The sequence below is a fragment of the Gouania willdenowi genome, chromosome 7 (genome assembly GCF_900634775.1).
Source record: "Gouania willdenowi chromosome 7, fGouWil2.1, whole genome shotgun sequence".
NCBI lineage: Eukaryota > Metazoa > Chordata > Actinopteri > Blenniiformes > Gobiesocidae > Gouania > Gouania willdenowi.
In genome coordinates, this window is record NC_041050.1 from 33,884,011 (window position 1) to 33,902,264 (window position 18,254).

Sequence of the window (18,254 nt, forward strand, 5' to 3'; positions counted from 1 at the left end):
ACATCACAGCTAATCGCTCATCCAAAGGTACACTGCTGCCACCTATATGGCACCAGTTGGTCACTACATCATAGTACAAGGCTGATATTCATTGGAGAGGTCTGTAACAGTGTCTCCTAGCAACCGTCGTTGAAAAATACAATTGACACATTTACTGTATGTCAATGGCAGTGAGCAGTTGGATTTGAAATGACGTATATTTACGTCATGGGCAGTGGGTGAGTTAAGTGTTGTTTGCAAAATTATGACATCTTTCGCTAAATTGTGACACCTTTAGAGCTACGTTGGCTTTTTTGTGTTAGGTGGAGGGATCTAGTAGGGTTAGGTAGGGTTAGGGTTATGGTAATGAACAACACTTAATGACAGCCTTCATGACACATTATTCATACTAATGACAGCCTAATGTCAGCCTTTATGTATAAAACTTCAAGTAAAGTGTTACCTGTGTTTGTCTTCCTCAAGCTTGGGTCTTCTACACAGTATCTACACAATATCCACACTGTTCCTAGCTTTGCAAATTGCTGGACTGAGGCCTCAGATGTTCCTGAAATCTGTTGGACGTCAACCAGTTCTCCCAGTTTAGGGGTCGCTGCCCCGAGTGCTACACAATATTTGGAGGATGACAATTTCCCCCATGCATGATTGCAGTCATTTTAAATCTGAAATTTCAAATACCTAAGATTTCCTTTTTACCATAATTACCTCTAAATTAAAAATTGGTCACAAAATCAATAATAGACTGATATCTGTCATTTATTGCCTGGATATAGTGGGCGCCTTACATAATTCATGTGATATTTCAACATTGCAGTGCGAACTTAATATATGTATGAATGCATGTATGTAGGTGTTGGTTAAGAGCTGATATCATAACTTGTGATTGATTTACTTGTTCTTTGCACATACTGATGTGATATATTAGCTTAATTGGACCTTCTTATTGTAGGAGTTGAACAGTTGTTTGTATTTCCATAGCCGTATAATACAAAGGCTTTTAGATTACTACTACTAACTCACTGTAACCGCACATCTATGGTTGGAGTAGAGCTTTAAAAGTGTTTACTATATCACACTGCATAGGATTTTATGTACCCCACAAATTTCCCCAATGACCTAATTGCTCAAGGGCAGCCATTAAGAGGAAAACAAACAAAGTGAGAGCATTTCACTCTGATAACACTTGCACATCTTTATCTTCAGCCATTCTTTTGTATAGCTTTGCTGAGCAGGAAGCCTGACATAGGCTGCTGCACAATTTAATGGCAAGTCTTATTCTTGTGACATCTAATATCCATAACTCTTTGTTATAGGCCATTGCAATGGAAGCCCTGGGTTCTCTAAGGAGAAAATAGCGCTGCCTCTACTGAGAGTGGAAAACTGAAATGTGTTTTAATTCTTCCAGCTTTTAAAAAGTGACACGGGTCATTTTTGATCGTCGTATGGGTTCAACGGTGTCTGGAAGCGATGTTATAGAAAGTACCGTTCATGTGATAAACACTGGCTTTATGCGATTACATTGCCAATGTGCAGTTTAGAGGGTAAAATTAGATTTTTTCAAGAGATACGCTAAGCAAGTCATTTGTCAGTTTGGTGAATAATTTCTGTGGATACAAGTGTGGTCAGGAAAAAGATTTTTTATGTTTAGTTTTTTTACCTCTGTAACTGTCTCAGCTGCTTCATATCGCAAAAATGTCACCAAAGTTTACTGATTGCTGCTTGCCGTTAAAAAATGAAATTACTTTTTTAGTTCTATCAACACGGGGTGTCTTTACCACAGGATAGCTCTTCTTTTTTTTTAGCACTGTGATGTTTTTATTGATTCCTGGAGGTAATCTTCTCTCATGTCAGCCCTCTAAGGGAAGATCAGAGTGAATACAGGCTGTTGCTGAAGAACAAACTTGACAAGCTGTTGGCTTTGATATGACAAAGAAAAGAGAGGTTTTCTGTTGTAGGGATGAGAAACAACTATTGGAAAAATGTATGCAGATGAAAGTATATGTATTTTTTATGGTCTTTAGTGGAGTAGTGTACAGTGTACACTATACAAACCTTTAAGTGTGTGAGTGGGATTTTGTTCTGGGATAGGCACCAACAGACCTCTACCACCCTTTACAACAGGGGCCAAATATGGAGCAGTTTGATATCAAGTAAGCTACAGAATTTATGCAGGAAAAAACAATAGGGCTGAACGATTCATTGCATTTGTGATATTATCGCTATATCATAAAACACGATTTTCTAATTACAAAAGCTGCAATTTTTTATTTTTATTTCTTCTTGCATCGCCTGTTAAGTTCAGAGAGTGTTTAAGAAGTGCAGTCCACGTTTACATGTTTTATGAAACGTGACGTTAGTTAGATCAGTATGTTGAAGAGGTAAAGCCACAGATTTGTTTGCTTTATTGTTGTAATCTGTGCTTTAAAATGTCTATTTATTTAAAGTTTAAATAAATCAGATTGATTTATTGCTTGTGTTCATTGAAAAATACTTGACAAGAGGCCCTCGAAAAAAGAATCGCATATTAAATTGCAATCGCAATATTGAGGAAAAAAAAATCAAAATTAGATTATTTTCCCAAATCGTTCAGCCCTAGAAAACTATTAATTTCAACGTTTGCAGTTACGTGTACATAAAATACAAAATATGTAGGAGAAAGTGACCATATGCAAGCATGGAGTGATAGATACCAGTGCCAACAGGATCTTCACTTTAAATTTCCTTGATTTTGTGACCAATTTCTATTAAATGAAGGGAAATATTATGTCATTTGAGGAAAATGTAAGGATTTTGTAAGAAATTTGGGTTTTTTTCAAAAGTTTAACATTAAAATGACTGCAATGGTGCGATATAAGCACAAGGAAAACTGTGAGCAGCAGTCATTTTTATTTTCCCCTGCGAGCCGAATTAGATGCTTCAAAGGGCCAGATCTGGCCCCCAGTCCATAAGTTTGTCACTAGTACAAATGGTGAATGAATGAAGATCGTACCAGAAACCTTAAAGGGAAAGTTAAACACTCCAACAAGTGCCCATGATTAAGTCCATGGGGGTCTTTGTTCAACATTATGTGCATTATAACAAGTACATATTTTCTTTATTAGAAAATATCTGTAATTTACTTACATTCACTTCATTATAAATGTATATACATTTACTGCATATAAACGCATATTGTTAGCTTTTGGATAGACATGACTCTGTGTGTGTATTTGAGGAAACTCAATTTCAAAGTGAAATACTTAACTAAACACATATATATTCTTATTTTTTTTGTATTCTGACAACTATTGATGCACATCCAATATATATTACCTTCTATGCCCTGCAGGAGATATTTTCTTCTGTGTTTTTTGTTCCACAATCACTGTATCTTTTTTGAAAGTGGAGTGGACTTAGAAAATGCGAGAAAGAAGGATACCAGATAACCTCGACATATCTAAAAAATAGAACACATTTTACTTTCTGAGAGGTGAAATATGCTACAATCATGACTACACCAAATGGATCTGGTATCTGGTTATATATATTTTAGAAATGAAGGCATTAAAGAAAAAACAAAAAAGAGTAGGATAGACTTTATCGTCACATACATACACACAATTTGTTCTGTGCTTTTAACCCATACAGAGCAGTGCCCAGGGATCAGTCAAGGTCAAGGGATTAGCTCAATGGCCCACGTTAGATTTGAACCAGCGACCCTTTGGTTACAAGCTCGCTTCCTATAACCATTAGGCCACCACTGTTATAGACATTTTATTTCCAAAGCCGCTGAAATATCTCAATTGCAGGAGGGGAAATTGAGGCTGAAAAAGCGGATTCTTTTTAACATATTAAACGAAGCCTGTGTGAGGTAATTCTGATGAAATCGTGACTTGGAGATCTGCATGATTAATAAATAAGCTTTGCTTTGTTTTGCTTTCATTCTTGGCATACTGTGCAGCATGTGACCATTTTGCATTTTTTATCCTGCTGAAGATTTTACATGTGACATGTTCATCTGTGACCCTAGTTTTGTGGTTCCATTGTCTAACGTGTCAGAGGCCTATTTTATCTAAAAAAAAAAACAATATCCATCCAAGTGTTTTTCCTTTTATTCCTCAAACTTGACTGTGATTAGAATACAAAATATGTTGTAAAAAAAGAATGTCATTATGCATATTTTCATACCGCTCTTTTACTTTTACTATTCGCACTTATTAAGACCTTAAATCCTTGAAGGACATTACTTTGAAAGGTTTGAGTGCCCCTAGAGCAAGCGTAGCAGAGAGTTTTCTGCATTATGATAAATAGTCATGTTTATAGGGGAAAAACAGCAGGAATTAACGGCCTCGTATGTCGAATAAACATTAAAGCTGCAGGAGAAACACTTCTTTGAACAGTGCCAGACTGAGTCACTAACAGTCCTTTATCCCTAAAGCTGTCACATTGTTTAATGAGCACCTAGCTGGACCATAAACACACATAGTGACTTTAAGATGTGTGTTTTAATATTGCTATAATGTGCATTTATACAAATGTGTTTTGATGACAGTATCTATTTAGTTTGCTCTGTTCTACTTTATGGCTATGTGTCCTAATTCTTTATACACTACTGTGACAAACCACATTTCCCAACTTTGGGACCAATAAAGTCTGTTTTTACCTTACTTTAAAAAAAACAAACATTTATTTACAGTTATTTCTGTTTAGTTCAAGAAGTCCAAAAAGTGGTTTAAATGAGAGATGATAGTGATTATGACTGTTTAAAACAGAGTGAAATAAGGAAAAAGTCTTACCTATGAATTAAACATAATTCAAGCAAATTCAAAGGCAGGTGTTAACTGTTTATTCGGCTGGCAAGAATCAAAATGCAATGTTTTCCCCCCCTACTAAAGTTAATGGCTTTCATAATTTATTTATTTTTGATTTATTTACTTTGCACAATTACAGAATAAGACACATAACATAAAATATGGATAAACAGGTGCAGGAAAACGGCAGAAAGCTCGAAGGGCTTATTAAAAAAAGAAATACATATTTATATAAATTAAAAATAAATAAATAAATTGATTAAAAACAAATTAAAAAAAATATACTAAATTGTAAAAATAAGTAACTTGTTAGTTTCTATCAATTTGTTTGTTTAGAAAATTTTAATTATTACTTGGTTTATTCTAATACATTATTATTTATTCTTTCAGACAATTAAATGGTTATATTTTTATGTTCAATATTTATGTATTTATTTTAGGACAGTGATTGCTGCGCATTTGACAAAGATGTAAGACTATAAGTATAAAGGCTCGTTCATTCATGCTTATTTCTTCCTCTCACAGAGTGATGGTGTTGGATAATGGGAGCCTACGGATATCCAACATTACCAAAATGGATGCTGGAATGTATACATGTGTAGCCAGAAACCAGTTTGGAGTGGCAAGCAGTGCTGGCAGCCTTTTGGTAAAAGGTAAGACTACAAACAAACTGATTACTGTACTATTATGTAAGGAGTTGCTGGCTTTATGCCTATCAAATATTAATGTATACTATATAAATATAATAAGCCAGTCGTACTAAGCATTGAAAGCCTGTTACATTCGACATTATCTTCAAACCGTGGCACAATGAATGGTCGTGTTTGCAATCAAGCCGACTCTCACACAACGTATGCTGTCCAATTAGTTGATTGATAGTTGCGAGAAAAAGAACAGGACTCATTACTTTTCTGTACAATGATGTTTTATTCATACCTTTTTATTTTATTTATTTTTTTTTTTTTTTGCACGATGACTCATAGCACTGCTCAGTTTCTTTTGCAATTGTATTCCATTAAATTCATACACTTCTGCAGTGCCATGAATTTCCAAAGAGCAGAGTCAACAGCACTGCTCTATTAAAATGGCTTATGGTGATTCGTCTTCACAAGGTTTCTGAATTGCAAATCAGTCTTTGCCTTTCTTTCCCCACAGCCTTTTAACATGTTCAAATAAGTCTTTTACATTATATACAACACGTGTTTATCTTCTTGATATTCCAGAAAAAACTCTTTCTTCAGTTGGGATTTTATTCAGCGCATACTATGTATATTATCACCTAGTTTTCTTTGAAATATATCATTTTTCCAAACATCTATCATTAGCTACATCCTTTTCACCCCATTAGTTCAGGGGTATTAAACTCATTTTTGTACAAGGGCCAAATATGGACCAGTTCGACCACAAGTGGGCCGCAGTTTTTATGTAGGAAAATGAAAAATTTTAGCATTAATGTGCCCAAGTTTGCACTTCCAGTTATAAATTAAGTAAGCATAAAGTAGGAAGGCATCAGCAATATCTAAGCAAAATGTTACAGATATTTAAATGTCCTTTGATTCATTTATTTTTTGACCAATTTGGATTTATTTTTGAGTGATTTTGTGAAAAATTGCAGGGTTTTGAAAAAACTTTCGGCAACAATTTACAACTGAATTATTTAATAATTTACATATTAATTAATGTTTTCCCTGTCATTGTCACCTCTTTCTGTGGGCCGAATCGGTTGCTCTAAAAGGCCAGATTTGGCCCACGGGCCATGAGTTTGACACATGTGAGTGAAAAGCTTCAGCAGGTTCTAGTTTTTAATGTGCACTGCAAAAAAGGAAAAGTTTCTAAAACTCAAAATAATAAAGCAACTGGCTCCACCATATTTTTAAGTTTTCATGCAGAACAAAAAATTGCAGGTTTTGAGATTTTGTTATATTCGTTTGGCCAATTACTAATTTGTTCAGGCAACTTATCACTATTTATTGTGACATAAATATTTGACTTTCTTTAATTTTAAGTTTGTAGAACTCAAAGTTGTGGCAACTCAACATTTTTGCTTAATAATAATACTTTTCATATGTTTAAGAACTTAAAAACTGTTTTGTGTTTTACAGTTGAGGGGGCCGTAACACCAACTAAAAATGTACTATTTAATGCTCAGATTATGCATATTTTATGTATGAATGAACACATTTTTTAAGAATTAATAAACATAATTTTTAGTAGCCACATTTGTCCTAACTCATGTCTTGTTGTCATGACCATCGCTGCTGTTTAAAAAATATTCTTTAATATTTTTCTAAATCTATTCAAATGTTTTTGTTTTTTTTCTGCCCTATTATAGTTATATTATTATCATATTATAGTCCTGTGTAAGATTTGAGTATTTCTATTTTTATTTCCAAGTGTTTCCATTAAATATTCCATCCAACTGCATTTCTTTTAGTTAGAAAAAAGGTTTAAATCCATAAAAAGACACCAAATATGTAACTCACTAATTATTTTCTGTAATTTATTCTACGTAAATTAGAAAAAAAAATTTAAAATCATTGTTGCAGATGTGGGGAAGTAGCATATATTGACAAATTAAAATAAAAGCATAATATATAAAGTACTGTATGCTGCTATATGGAGTAATACTGTGAGAGAGACCAGGGGTCTCATTTAGAACCATTGCGCACGCACAAAACGGGGCCTGAAAGATGCGCACGACGCTTTAAGTGCAAACTTTGTGAATTATTAAAACAAATGTAGCGTGAGAATCTGTGCACTGGTACGGTCACTCTGACCCTGGCACACACACATTTTGTTGACGTGGAGAATGAGGTGATGAGGTGGATGAATGGAAGCTCATACATTTAATGTCTGCACATATCAGAATTATAGATGACGTAATCATACCCAGGCCTGCTGTGTTATAGATGTGAACAGTGAACTGTTGGGTCATGTATTCAAATATGGTCGTGTTCAATCAATCTGCAATCTGAATACTTTGTTGGCATCAATGCATGATTCATTTATTCTGAAGCACAGCAGTGTTGGACACAAGTTTTTATTGGGAACTGGCCCCAGGTGTGGGTTCCCTGGCCCCCACCCAGTGCCGTTTAGAGAGAGAGTTGCGACAACGGAAGTTTGAAATGTTTGACTGTCACATGGTTCATATGGACTCAAATAGTTCCCGGAAGTTATTGGCGGGCAATTCGAATCCCTTGATTCCGAGAGACATAACTGGGATTCTTGGTAATTTGTCGTCAATAACTGCATTGATTTACAATATCTATATAGTACGTCGTCATGTGTATTCGTATATACAATATATGTTAATAATAATAATAATCCACTAACATGCTTTAATGCACACGTTAATGAGTTTAGATATGGTAAATGGACTTGATTTTATAAAGCGCTTTATCACCACACTGAAGCAGTCTCAAAGCGCTTTACATATCAGCGCATTCATCCAATCACTCTCACATTCACACACCAGTGGGACAGGACTGTCATGCAAGGCGCTAGTCGACCACTGGGAGCAACTTAGGGTTCAGTGTCTTGCCCAAGGACACTTCGACACATAGTCAGGTACTGGGATCGAACTCCCAACCTCTCGATCAGAAGACGACCCACTACCACCTGAGCCACGGTCGCCCTTATATGCTGATAATGATGATAATAATATCCAATATGATTATTTAAACGTCTTGCCGTTCAAAAGTTGATCACAAACTGTCGCTTTAGCTCCATTGCACTGCAATAGTCAACAGGAACTATTATGAGGTTCCATGAACCACCATTGCTGTGAAAAAAAAAAAAGAAAAAAAACGGTTCCATTGGCGTGAACGGAGATGTCGCAACTCTCTCTCTCTCTCTCTCTCTCTCTCTCTAAAAGGCTCTGCCCCCACCTTTAGCAGACACACTGTGACCGTTTAATGAAACTCTCCTCCTGCCCTTCAGACCACTTTTTATTTACCTCTGTCACACATTTAGCTCCATGGCAATCACACTGTTTACAACTGTAATTAACTTTTATTTATTAGTGATGCCACTACTGTAACCACCAAATAAATACTTTTTTGCTCTTCCTCAATCTGAAACTTTTTGAATTGTCTTTCCTGCCATGACCGAGTGTAAAATCCCATTGGTCAGCAGCTCGTCCCAATGCAAAGATAATCTATGAGTTCCTTTCCATTGACCATTTACTGTATGGTAGTAATAATAATAATATTAATTTATTGGATTTTATATATCGCTTTATCATAAACACTCAAAGTGCTTTACAGAATTAAGGCATTTTTCTTTCACTTCACACTTAGTGGTGGTAAGCTAGTATTATAGCCACAGCTGCTCCTCTGACCACCACCAACATACTACATTTATACTAGGCTGTGAGTGAAGTATCTTGCCCAAGGACACAATGGCCACGGTTACATGACCTTTTTTAATTCGGAGTTATTTATTCCAAATTAAATCATTCAGAATTAAAGTGTTCCGCTTCGTGTTTACATGGAAATGGTAATTCCCAAACGAGGTTTACATGGAAAACTGGTTTGTTCGGCTTTATTTAATTCCGCTTTAGGTCTGGGGGTTGGGAAGGCTCTGATTGGACAGTGGGAGAACGTGACGTATCACGTCTATCAGGAAAAACACACAGCAAACCTTTTATTGTCGGCTATAATACAGAACACCACACATGAGAACTGTTTTCACCTTTATTTTGATTGTAGCTTTGAATCAGCAGCTCAACAATAACACACGATTTCAGTTTGGACCACGGAGCGTAAGGAAGATAGGAAGTAATCACCGGTAAAAAGTCTGGAAAACTATAACCAGGAATAAATAGTTGCTCCTTGGTCAGACAGTAGCTCTAACAACAGATAAAATGATAAACTGGTGATATTACAGTCTGTACATGCAGTACGGGGACGCATTTACTCCGCCTCCGGGTTCTAGTGCCAGCCGTCAGGTGACGCTTGTTCCGTTTACCGAGGTTCGTGTATGTTTAATAAGTCCGTGTGTTAAAGTCTACATGTTTATGCCTCCGTCTATTCATTCTTTTCATTATATCCATGTCTTTTAAGGCTCTTATTAAATAGTCTAGGCTGGAGTCCGGGCCGCGGCCATCTTGTATTATGTCGTCACCAACGCGTCATCGCCGCAAGTCGCGCAAGCGCAGAACGACAAGAATTACCTTAAAGCGGAATTAGGCAAGTGAAGTGTTTACAAGAAAGAGGAATTATCTAATTCGGGATCAAAAAACGGAATAAACCAGCCACCTAATTTGGAATTAACTTTAATTCTGAATTAAATTAGCATTAGGAATTATGTGTTGACAAGGTCAGGTTAAAGAGGAATTAACTTTTATTCCGCTTTAAAGAGGAATTAAAGCTCCCATGTAAACGTGGCCAATGGCAGATACCACTGTCCCCCACTGTGGAACCTGGAATTCTCAGTGGTCTCCCATCCAACTACTAACCAGACCCAGACCTGCTTAGCTTCAGAGATCTAACATGATCGGCCAATGACACACCGGTATGGCCACATGTGTGGGTGTGTTCAGAGAATTTACCCACACAAACATCTAGCTGGGCTGTGACATATTAAGGAGAAAGTGCGTCCAGGTGCAGATCATTTTCAGGTTTTTCTGCTCGCACACACTTTCATTGTGGATTCTACGCAATGCTTTATAAATGAGGCCCCAGGGCATGAACCTATGTTTGACACGCTGTGAGATTGTCTCAAAGAAGTGGGATTTTACCCACCAACCTTATGCACAAATTGACTTTTCGTATTGGTAGGAAAAATAATTTCCTATTATCAAAACTAAATTTGATGCTGCAAATCATTCCTAAAATTCAGTGAGAGTGAGAACTGACAGGCAACATTAGACCAAAGGAAGTAGTTTGAGTCGACTAAACCTCAGGGGAGCAATTTGGGTCTGTGTCTCATTATGTTGCTATTTTTCTTAACATCCCCTCATAGGACTTCTAATACTTATAAAAATGGGACCATTAAGATCTCGTTTACACTCCCTTTGATCTTTATAATGAAAACTTGCTCATTTGAATATATTTAAATGCCATAAAAGATGATTTCCTATCAGAAATGACAAAACTTGTGAATTTCCTTCCAGTCATCCTAAGATATTAGCATGTTGGCTTTATAATAAAATACATTAAGTCCCACAAATTTGTATATGGTGCCAAACTTTTCCAATTTCCACTAAGTCAGCTACTCGGTTCTCCTTAGGGAGAGCAAGATAAACAAGCGGGCTGGTTTTGACAGAGCAGAATATAGGTCCTACTCCCCCTGACATTCTGCATTGGCTTCCCTGTCTATGAGATGCTTATGACATGAATGCATAATTCAGTGTACGTGGCTCTCAGTCTCAGCTGAGCCCTCCACTTTGCCCTGCTGTAAACAAGACATCTAGCTCATCTAGCTCAGCCAAAGATTCCATTGATGAGTGGCACACTGAAGATGGACGACGTTGGGTTTTTGTTTTGCATAAATAAAGCTAAATAATTGACTCCAAGCTCACAGTTGTTTTGGTTTTGAAAAGCAACCTGTGGATTATTTTACTCAATCCCTCTCACTTTTGTAGTTGTTGATATGGATGAATGTACTGATTTATGCAACTCGAAGAAGGCAAATGTACAAAGAATGTGAAGCCTTTGAGTCATTTGTCTTCTTTTTGTGAGTGTTTGTCCTTCAGATTTTTGGAAATTAAAAGGTTTGTATACTTTAAAGAAGTGAAGAACTTACTCTGAGGCAGATTTCTTTACAGCGGGGCCACAAAAAACTAATTTACTGATCTGAGGGTCACATTATCAACATTCATGTCAGCATTTAGAATAATAACCGGTCTGAGCATTAATACAAGGTGTTGTTCCCTGTATTAATGCTGTTTGTGTTGTTTTTTTGTTCTTTGTGGTTGTTTTGTGTAATAGTCTGTGAGGGAGATTGTGGGTCATGTTGGTGTTAATGTATTGTGTTTGTTGATTATTTTATATGTTTTTACTGCTGATTTTAATGTAATTTTTAAGCTGTTGAATGTTTTCTGTTGCACTTTTTATCATGTAAAGCACATTGAGTTGCCTTGTGTATGAAATGCGCTATACAAATACATTTGCCTAGCCTAATTTCTTTCTCATTTTGAGCTTTCTATTGTCTTGTGTGTTCTTATTGTTTTTTATGTGCTTTTTTTTTTAGTCATTTAGCGTATTTTCCTCTCTTTTTGTGTGTTATTAGCCAATTTGTGTATTTTTGTTGTCATTTTGTGATTTTGTTTGTTTTTTGCAGTTTTGGAGTTATTTTGTGTATTTATGTTGTCTAGTGTAGATGTCTGTAGTTTTCTATGTGTTTTAAAGTCATTTTGTGCATTTACTTCAGGGAACGCTCAAAAATAGTGTGAGGGCCTCCAGTTGCTCATGTCTGCTGGAAGGAGTTGTCTGACAGACGGCTTTGTGAAGAGAATAAAGCATTTTTTCTAAGCAGACCATCATTCATTTACATCCCAATTGCAACATTACTGTGCCACCTCCTTTCACTTACTGGCATGGAGAGATATTCAAATTAAGTTCCATGTAAAAAATAATAAATATATGTATATATATATATATATATATATATATATATATATATATATATATATATATATATTTAATATAAGGATATAATATGATATAAAGATATTTGATCAGGCACCCGTGTGAACAGCTGCAGACACCTCTTGACTGACGGAAAAAAAAATATATATATATATATATATATATATATATATATTGGCTTCCAAAATCGACTTTCGATATCAACCATCGGCTGAATTTTTTTTTTTAAGAATCTGTATCTGCATCGGCCTTTGAAAATCCCATATTGGTCGACCTCTAATTTTAAGCACATCTTTGTATAATTATGTATTTAACTGTTGATAACATCTATGTAATCTTTTTGAATTGTTCAAATCTGTCTTAATTTTAGACGTTGTTACCCTCTCTATCACCACTTTCTAGTCGTTCAGATTTTATCATTATCACGGCCTGATTGTGTTGTGCTATTTTTAGTATTTCAGGCTCAAACTGCACCATCATTTCAATAGAGATACAGTATTAGCAAGTCATAAACTGGGTCACACCTGGTGGTGATTTTCTATCAAAGTGCTTCTCTTTCTAAATGGTTTCTCTTTGTTTACAGAGGCTACCGTAATCACGAGTCCAGCAGGTCACCTGGATGTTACAATAGGTGAGAGCATCGTTCTGCCCTGTCAGGTACGACATGACCAGTCTCTGGACCTTAAATTCACCTGGTTCTTCAATGAGCAGCTCATCCACTTTGGAAGCCAAGGGACCTACTTTGAAAAAGTTGGAGGGGTGAGTGAACTCGTGTATTTTTGTGACAAAGAAGTCACAACTGAAAGAAACCAAATGTTAGTTGGCACCTAATTTCCTCATTTAGATTTGTTCTAATGTCAGTGATTGAAGGAGAAAAAGTTGATATTGTAGTAGAACTTTAGAGTAGGGCTCAAGTACCTTTTTCTTATTTTTTTAATCCAAGTACCCCCTTTGCCCAACTAAACAACATTTTGCTTATAGAAAACTATTTTAAAACATCAATAGAACATATTGGTGGAATGAACGCGTAATAACACACATTAGAAAAAATCTCATTTTGTACATAAGTGGAAAGAAACAATATTTAGTGCAGTGGTTCCCAACCTTTTTTGGACCGTGACCCCATTTTGATATCAAGAATTTCTGGCGACCCCAAAAACATTTTATTCTAGAATTAGTTTTTGATTTTGATTTTAAGATAATTTTTTTAATTGAATTTTAGTTGAACTAGATTTATATTTCACAAAGTGAAAGTTTAGAAAAACTGTTGTTTAGGATAATGTTGTTTTCATTTAAAAAAAAAAAAAAGAATTTCTAAAATATATTTACATTTTTTTTCAGGTGACCCCACATGGGATCCTGACCCCAAGGTTGAAAAACACTGATTTAGTGAATCCTGAATAAATTGATTTCTATAGTTTAGACTCACACTTTATTTGTTCATTTTTCCATTGTCTCTCCATTTGAGAAACACTGCTATAGAGAAAATATATTAACTGCTTTCAGCATCTCACACTAGACTAAGTCGAGACCTGAATATGAAAAGCTTCAATATTTATTGCAGTCAAAATATTTAAATGTATCTTCAATTGATAAAAATGTTCATGTGTGTGTGTGTGATGGTGTTTAACAATTTTTTTTTAAACTTATGTCAATTAAATTTATTGCTTTAACTAGGCCAGTGTTCTATTCTCTCAGTTGAAAAGCAAATCTTTACTCTTTTGAATGATGAACAAATTAAATTTGAATTTTAACTAACTGAAATAAAACCAATTAATTGAGACACACTTTAGGAAAACCTTCAAATTATATATAAAAAAAAAAAACACAGACTAACTAACCTTCACCTCAAAGTTCCATCCCTGTCTACCAACATGTGATTGTTTACCAAAGCGACACCACTCCCACTTTCAAAAACAAACCTCTGGTTTTAAACTGCTATAGTTACTAATGATTATCTATTTAAATTAATTATGTCAGTTTACTATTAACAGTTTGCATTCTGACCTCCCATTTGTAAATAATGTATACCTCATTTGTATTTTTCTACCTGTTTTTGCAAACTCGTGAATCATGATTATGAAGCTGTGTTACTTGGGGTTTCCCTGATCCGATATTGATATCGGATATCGGTCCAATAGCAGCCAGAAAATGAATATTGTATTTTATCAGACTGCATCTAAAATCTCCGATATACTGTATATTATATTTATTCAATTGTAGAATCCTGTAGATATTATGTTGAAGCTTAACATTTATGTAACCAATTGGTTACTAATAAATGGGTCAGTTTTTCTCATACGTACTGTTGTTGACTATTGCTCTCTGTTTGAGTGACATCACTTGATTAAAGCTTTTCTAACATTTCACACTACAAAATAAGTCATCAAAGTATGTATGATTCGTGCTGGTGTCGTATCGAATCAATAGCTGTATCGGCCAATTACTCATGGCTGCAATATCGGTATCGTATCGGAAGGGAAAAGGTTGTATGGGGATATCCCTAAATGTTACGTAGATTCGCTCGTTTATTATTATTATAATGAAGGACTTTCATTACTTTGGTCGGGAAAGTTGTTGGTTCTGTTTTTCCTATTTTCCTTTTTTAAATGTTATATCTGTGGCTACTTTATCTCTTTATTTACATGACCGGGTGTTTCACTTTTTTTTCTCTCTTTGAAATGTCCCTAAATGTCGATCAAAGTAGTTGCAAAGACAAATCCTTTTTTCATATTTCTTGATAAAGAAGTCAACTTAATATTAGTTGGCGCTTCAAAGATAATAATGCATCCAGCATTGAATGGTTGTCTTTGGAATAGACTAAATGAAGGGAAAAATCAAAAGCCTTGAGCTTAATGAAGCTTTTTTTATTCATTAAAGTGACATGTTCTCTGCATGAAAAGCTGTGTTCAGACATTTGATGTGTCCTTGGTCTTGTGTTCTACCTTTTTCTTCTCTAATGTAATGCATTGAAAGCTGAAAGAAATCAGTCGCATCGCACTTGTTTGTGCAGCTTAACTTTTAAAGTTTCATACTTTTTTTTTCTTTTCTATTCAGTAATTGTTTTTCTCTGTCTCTGACTTTTCCACCAACAGCAGTCGGCAGGTGACATTATGATTCGGAACATCCAGCTCAAGCATGCTGGGAAATATACCTGTGCTGTTCAGACGAAGGTCGACAGTGTGTCTATTGCAACTGATGTCGTTGTTAGAGGTGAGACGAAAACACACGTTTGATTTTTTTCAGTGAGCAAATTCATAGGTAGCATTTAGGTTGTTCTTCCCTAAGTAGTTCCTGTGAAAGACGTGAGGGCGTGGAAAGCAATGTGCCCCCCTGGTGGTCAGAGGTTTTCATTACAGTTTTCCCAAATTCATTAATTTTGCAGCTTTGCATAAATTGCAGCTTTGATTCTAACATATTACTGTGAGTGTCATGTCACAGTTGTTAGTTTTACCTCAGGTGTGTAGAATACATTTTCAGTGAAATGGTTGCAAACTTTTGAGACTTTAGGTTGGTTCTTCTTCTGTTGCGCAATTCTTCTTCACAATGTAAATAGTGAATCGAGACTGCGCCCAGCAGGTCATGTATGGTACTGCAGCAAAAATGACGCAGAAAGCGGCCGCCGGTGTAGCGAAAAATAATCCTACGTGTGAAAGCCTCCTTCAGGCGCATGCGCACTAATAGCCCAGTAAATATTTACACGTATACGTACAATATTTTGCTACCTTAAATTTTCCTACTATGATAAACCCTAATTCTAACCCTAAGCCTAAAAATGAAAGGAAAGATAATTACCTTTTTTCAACATGACGGACGCGCATGCGCAGTTCACCAGGTGCGCATGGCCACCGTCTACCATAGGAAACTTTCACGGTTGGTTTATTCTACACGACACCGGCCTCATTTTATCATGAATTTACAACATTAAACGACCCGTTGATGCAAATATTTGGAGTCAACATTATCAATTGTGTTAATAATCATTTTTGCAGTATTGTATATATTACACAATTGTGGTTTGGCACGTATCTCGAGAAGGTCTATATATTAAATTGTATTTTTTAATTTCACCCCCCCTGGCAAGAATTTCAAACTTTGCCTATGGTGAAAACCCACATTTCCCTTAATACCAAACAAAAGGTATCAAACTCAAATTAGTATTAACTCATTTACACAATGGCTTCAATAAACAAATGATATCAATCTACTTGATAAATAATAATTACAAGTTACTAGAGATGTAACGATTCACTCAACTCCCGATACAATTCGATTCACGATACTGGGTTCACGATACGATTCTCTCACGATTTATTTTACAAAATGGGACTGTAGTCAAATGATGACTCAAAAATATTACCTTATTTTTTTTTTTTGGGAAAAAAAACTAGAAAATACTGTATTATTTTCCTTTTATTTTTAATTGTCAAAAGAATCCCTTGATAAACTATTCAAAACGATGCAATTTAACTAAAAATAAATCTTGAATGAAATATATAAAGGAATAATACAAATGAATTAATTTAAATTCTGGTTCTATAGTAAACAATGCAAAACTGCATAATAGTTCTTTTTCTTTTTAAAAGTGCAACTGAAAATGTATTTTGTGCCTTAACAATTGGATTTAAAAAAAAAAAAAAAACCGTCATTGCACTGATTTACCTCAGATATTTGTTTGGACCGGCAGAGGGCGCTGGTAACCCAGTGGTCGGTTGGCATGCAGCTAATCTAGCAGTGAAGAAGAGATGCTATGCTAGCAGAGCTAATAGAAAAACGTGACTTTTACAGATATTCACGTAATATTACAAATATTCTTTCGGTGCTAAAGGGGTAAGGAATAATTTATTAACATGTAACATTAATATGTAAGAGTAGAAGGCGGCCAGAAAGAAAATAGTAGCAGATTCCACCCGCCATTCACTGCTGGACAAGAGAAGGGATAAATATATAGCGCCCTCTGCTGTTTAAAAAAAGTACTGCGATTCAATTTTCAAAGTATCGATGTCAATCGTGATACCTATGAATCGATTTTTAACTGCCTTACGATTAATCATTACATCCCTACAAGTTACAAAAGAAAATGTCAAGGAAGAAACTCAGTTGGTATGGCCCAGAGATGTCTCTGGTGACATCACCAACTCTGTGACCAGGCAGGAAATGATGATCCTACACTTTTACTTGCTGACCAAATGACATACTAAACAAAAAACTGTTACACTTTATTTGAAGTTTTATACATAAGGCTGACATTACGCTGGCATTATCTGTCATTAGTATGAATAGGGAGTCATAAAGGCTGTCATTAAAGGTCCCATGTCATTTTTCACCCATTTCCATTTGTTCTAAGAACCCCAAAAACATAGTATTTGAGGTTTATTTTCCCAAACTCTCCTGTTTTCCAGAGTTTTAGCCTCTGAAAAGTCACTTTCTGAGCAACTCTACACGAACAGGCTGATTTGCGGCCTACTTATGCATATTCATGAGTGGTCGTGTCTATAGACGGGACACTGACTTCCTCCTCCCCGCACGGTGTAGCCGAGCTCATGCTGCTTTATAAACACGAGACAGAGTGTGGGGGCGGGGCGTTCGCCGTTACATACATAGACTGTAGAAAATACATACAAGGACGCTGAAATGCTCACCTTTGTGGGCGTGTCTGTTTACATGTCAATCACAGCAGATAGCTTCCTGGAGGCGCGGCTTCTCCAGCTCAGTGCCGCGTCAAATTTGTCATCAAAGTGGGAACGCGTCATCAAATTGGAATGAGGTGTTTGGGCTCACCCTGCAGTAAGAAAGGAGCAAATCACTCTCTAACTAACGATTGAGGGAATCAATGAAAAAAACACTTTGGCCATGTGTATGAAGCCTAAATAAC

The 18,254-nt window shown here is 35.7% G+C and overlaps 1 protein-coding gene across 3 annotated transcripts in view; it reads left to right on the forward strand.

Moving 5' to 3' along the window:
• The window catches only part of cntn3a.1 (contactin 3a, tandem duplicate 1), a 128,170-nt gene that overhangs the window by 91,359 nt on the left and 18,557 nt on the right, over positions 1-18,254 (forward strand). For all 3 annotated transcript variants that reach the window (XM_028453224.1, XM_028453226.1, XM_028453225.1), the window contains exons 12-14: positions 5,313-5,440; positions 12,963-13,138; positions 15,475-15,592. In XM_028453224.1, the coding sequence (XP_028309025.1) occupies positions 5,313-5,440; positions 12,963-13,138; positions 15,475-15,592 (422 nt within the window). The remainder of the gene's footprint in view (positions 1-5,312; positions 5,441-12,962; positions 13,139-15,474; positions 15,593-18,254) is intronic.